Source organism: Oryzias melastigma, linkage group LG18 (genome assembly GCF_002922805.2).
Source record: "Oryzias melastigma strain HK-1 linkage group LG18, ASM292280v2, whole genome shotgun sequence".
Classification (NCBI taxonomy): domain Eukaryota; kingdom Metazoa; phylum Chordata; class Actinopteri; order Beloniformes; family Adrianichthyidae; genus Oryzias; species Oryzias melastigma.
The window spans coordinates 94298-98855 of record NC_050529.1 but is presented as its reverse complement, the minus strand read 5'-3'; the positions used below and the strand labels follow the sequence as shown (position 1 = coordinate 98855).

Below are 4558 nucleotides of genomic sequence, written 5' to 3'. Positions count from 1 at the left end.
CGATATTATAAATAGTGAGTTTTTCCAGGGACTCGCTATTAAAAAATACAGTCTTCTTTTCCTTATTTTAGACCCTTAACAATAGAAAATCTCTGTCAGCTGATCTACTGTCCTGACAGAGATGTAACAAATGTTAGTTCAGACGTTCACATTAACTCTGTAGATGTTCTCTCTGTTTTATCGCTGCAGCTGTTGATCTTGATGTAAATGTTCTCGTAGTCGTATATGTTTGTAGGAACTCATCAGTTTCTGTCACCAGAAGTATGAAACCCTAAAGGTGTTTGCTCCCGTTGCCATGGTGAATCATGCTGTCTTTGCTCCATTGATCAGGGCTTTTTATGGTCGCGACGCTCACACCTGGTTCTGGTTCTGACAACTTCAAGTTGATTGATTCAAACATTTTCAGCTGTTCTGGAACCGAAAACCCTGAGTTTGAGAATTTAGAGTCCAGTGACTCTAAGTTCAGGTTTGAACTCGGAATTTGTTGAACCTGCTTCTTGGAACGGACCCCTGGAAGTTCTCATGATTCTAAACTTCTGAACTAACAAAATAAAAGCATGAGTACTGATTAAGAGAACTTTTCTTTTATCAGAGTTCCTTCAACACCATTTGGGCGTCTATTGCAGCAGAACTCTGATGAAGAACATACACTCTGTTAACCAATCAGGGACTCAGCTTTGGCAAGTGATCATTGTTGTAGTACTTGTACCTTCATATAGTGGGTATTGTAGTACCTTCATAGTGCTTGTATCGTAGTACTCGTACCTTCATAATACGCGTGTTGTAGAACCGGGCCGTGGTCGGGTCTTGCAGGTCGCTGTAGTACTTGTACCTTTATATTGTGAGTGTTGTAGTACCTTTATAATACATGTATTGTAGTACTCGTACCTTCATAATACACGTATCGTAGTACTCGTACCTTCATAATACACGTGTCGCAGTACTGGTACCTTCATAATACACGTATCGTAGTACTCGTACCTTCATAATACACGTATCGTAGTACTCGTACCTTCAGAATACACGTATCGTAGTACTCGTACCTTCATAATACACGTGTCGTAGTACTGGTACCTTCATAGTACATGTATTGTAGTACTCGTACCTTCATAATACGCGTGTTGTAGAACCGGGCCGTGGTCGGGTCGTGCAGGTCGCTGTAGTACTTGTACCTTCATATAGTGGGTATTGTAGTACATGTACTTTATAGTACTTGTATCGTAGTACTCTTACCTTCATAATACGTGTATCGTAGTACTCGTACCTTCATAATACGCGTGTTGTAGAACTGGGCCGTGGTCGGGTCGTGCAGGTCGCTGTAGTACTCTTACCTTCATATAGTGGGAGTTGTAGTACCTTTATAGTATTTGTGTCGTAGTACTCGTACCTTCATAATATCCGTGTTGTAGTACCTTTATAGTACTTGTATCGTAGTACTCGTACCTTCATACAGTGGGTATTGTAGTACCTTCATAGTACTTGTATCGTAGTACTCGTACCTTCATAATACGCGTGTTGTAGAACCGGGCCGTGGTCGGGTCGTGCAGGTCGCTGTAGTACTTGTGCCTTTATAGTACTTGTATCGTAGTACTCGTACCTTCATACAGTGGGTATTGTAGTACCTTCATAGTACTTGTATCGTAGTACTCGTACCTTCATAATTCGCGTGTTGTAGAACCGTGCCGTGGTCGGGTCGTGCAGGTCGCTGTAGTCGATGGCTCTCTGCAGCGTCTCTGCAGCTCGACTGTAGTCTCCTCTGGCGCTGAACAGCCACTGGGGAGACACGCCTCTGGACTGAACAGGTGACAGGTGACATCACAGGAAGTGAAGACAGGTGTGAGGATGCACCTGCACAGGTGAGTTACCTGCAGTTCAGCTGAGTGTTTGTTCAGCTGTGCACTGAACTGCAGCACCGCCTGAGCGTAGGAAGTGATGTGTAACGGCAGGATGTGGTCATGGGTCAACCTCAGCACCATCTCCCCCACCAGCTCCCCCAGGATCCTCCCAGTGACCCCCAGACGACCCCCCAGAACTTCCTGTAGGCGGGAAACTTTATCCAGAGGGGTGTTGACGAAAGGGTACGCCCTCTCCTGGAGACAGAGAACATAGCAGCTGGATATCAGTCACATGACTCAGTCACATGACCCAGTCACACGACTCTGTCATGAGTAACACGACCTTGTCACACAATTATACGTCCAAACATTTGAAATAATCAGAAACTTCCAAAACTGATCCGTCAGGATAAACAGTAGGGGGGGGGGGGTGTCTTCTGTGTGTCTTTACTGTGAGAAAATAACATCACTTTAGTTTGGATCTTTAGAGAAAGACTCAGAAAAACTGACAGAAATCTGTAAATGTGTTTTGTAATTTTTTTATGGTTTCAATAAGTGAAATTTTGAAAGAATAAACATTCGTGTCATCAGCGTAAAAACAGCAGATCACTAAGATCAATACGTCTGAAATCTTCATTGATCGTTAAATTCAGACGAATATATGAAAAAAATGAGTCAAGTTAAATAAATCACATCCTCAGATGGACTGGACCGGTCCCAGTTCAGAACCAGTCCCAGTTCAGAACCCCCACCTGAACTCATTACTGATAAAACCGGTACAGAATATGATGTACTAGAAAGGACAGAAAGTGATCTCTAACTCTCTGATACATTCAGACAAAAACCTGAAGAACGTTCTATCTGATCCAGTTCTGATCCAGTTCTGATCTAGTTCTGATCCAGTTCTGATCTAGTTCTGTTCCTCAGGTTGTTCTGTGTTTCTGGTCTGTTTTCTGATTCTATTCTGTGAACATGTGAAGATTTTCTCCAGGATGAATCTGATCTACAGAACTCTTCCTGGACTGGTCTCATCTTCTCTGCAAACAGGAATTTTGGCGTCCTCCTACCCCACCCTGGTGGAACATCAACACCACCGTCCAGAACCGAAACAATGCAACTGTCTAGAAGATGATGCAATAAGTGTATCCATCCATCACTCATCCATTTTCTTCCATTCATCTGGACCAGGTCATAGGGGCAGCAGTCTAAGCCCAGACTTCCCTCTCCCCGGTCACTTCCTCCAGCTCATCTGGGGGACCCTGAGACGTTCCAAGACCAGCTGAGAGACATAGTCTCTCCAGCCTGTCCTGGGTCTTTCCTGGATCCTTCACCCAGTGGGACATGCCCGGAACACCTCACCAGGGAGGCGTCCAGGAGACATCCGGATCAGATGCCTGAACCACCTCAACTGTCTCTTGTCACTGTGGAGCAGATCTCCAGTTAAATTCTTTTATTCTTCTAACACTTATTTTTTGAGTAAAACACAGGAGAGTTTCCAATCAATTGAATGTAAATCAAACAAACTTCTGCTTTGAGTCCTTATTTTTCTCCTCTTCCTTCCTCCTTAAAGCTCTCCCTGAAGGATTGTTTAGTTGTTTTTTTCATGGTCAGTTATGACTGAAAAGATGTAATTTTGGTCTGTGCATAACCGGTTAGTGTATGACGGCTGTGGTGCAGCGGTAGGGCGGTCCACTCCTCATCGGAAGATTGCGGGCTTGATTCCCGCCTTGCCCACTCACGTGTCGAAGTCTCCTTGGGCAAGAAACTGAACCCTGAATTGCCTCTGGTTCAGCAGCGGAGCCTCCACCAGTGTGTGAATGTGTAAATGTGTAAATGTGTAAATGTGTGAATGTGTGAATGTGTAAATGTGTGACTGTGGGAATGTGTGAATGTGTAAATGTGTGAATGTATGAATGTGTAAATGTGTAAATGTGTGAATGTATGAATGTGTGAATGTGTGAATGTGTGAATGTATGAATGTGTAAATGTGTAAATGTGTGAATGTATGAATGTGTGAATGTGTGAATGTGTAAATGTGTAAATGTGTAAATGTGTGAATGTGTGAATGTGTAAATGTGTAAATGTGTGAATGTGTGAATGTGTAAATGTGTAAATGTGTGAATGTATGAATGTGTGAATGTATGAATGTGTGAATGTGTGAATGTATGAATGTGTGAATGTATGAATGTGTGAATGTGTGAATGTGTGAATGTGTGAATGTGTGAATGTGTGAATGTGTGAATGTATGAATGTGTGAATGTATGAATGTGTAAATGTGTAAATGTGTGAATGTATGAATGTGTAAATGTGTAAATGTGTGAATGTATGAATGTGTGAATGTGTGAATGTGTGAATGTATGAATGTATGAATGTATGAATGTGTGAATGTGATAATGTATGAATGTGTGAATGTGTGAATGTGTGAATGTATGAATGTATGAATGTGTGAATGTGTGAATGTATGAATGTATGAATGTGTGAATGTGTGAATGTATGAATGTGTCTGTGACTGTGAAGCACTTTAGTCCTTCAAGGAGGGTAGAATGCGCTATACAAGTACACAGCATTTACCTTTTAGGACAAATCACGAGAAGAAAGGATTTAAAGATCACTGCTGCTACTAACTTTGAAGAAGTTATCATCTCTCTTCAGGTGACTTCAATCATCTGATTGTTCTCTGCTCAAGAACCAGTTCTGGTTCTGCAGCAGGTTCTGTCTGGACC

At 42.4% G+C, this 4558-nt stretch overlaps 1 protein-coding gene across 2 annotated transcripts; it reads right to left on the bottom strand.

The window, feature by feature from the left end:
- Positions 1–1301: 1301 nt before the first annotated feature.
- Positions 1302–2147, bottom strand: LOC112141519 (transferrin receptor protein 2-like). 2 transcript variants are annotated; one of them, XM_036216852.1, is made up of 2 exons: positions 1866–2147; positions 1302–1773 (listed from the first exon to the last, which is right to left on the bottom strand). In XM_036216852.1, the coding sequence occupies exons 1-2, from the start codon at positions 1974–1976 to the stop codon at positions 1600–1602; spliced, it is 285 nt and encodes a 94-aa protein (XP_036072745.1). In that variant the 5' UTR covers positions 1977–2147; the 3' UTR covers positions 1302–1599. The 2 variants fall into 2 exon arrangements, with proteins under 2 accessions (XP_036072745.1, XP_024120446.1); XM_024264678.2 differs by having other exon boundaries at positions 1585–1794.
- Positions 2148–4558: the final 2411 nt, after the last annotated feature.

What these genes read in the sequence shown, in the direction of transcription:
- LOC112141519 (XM_024264678.2), bottom strand. Translation starts at nt 1,976, where the DNA reads ATGGTGCTGAGGTTGACCCATGACCACATCCTGCCGTTACACATCACT. An exon ending in AACACTCAGCTGAACTGCAG is followed by an intron (nt 1,795 to 1,865) that starts GTAACTCACCTG and finishes TCACCTGTTCAG; the next exon opens with TCCAGAGGCGTGTCTCCCCA.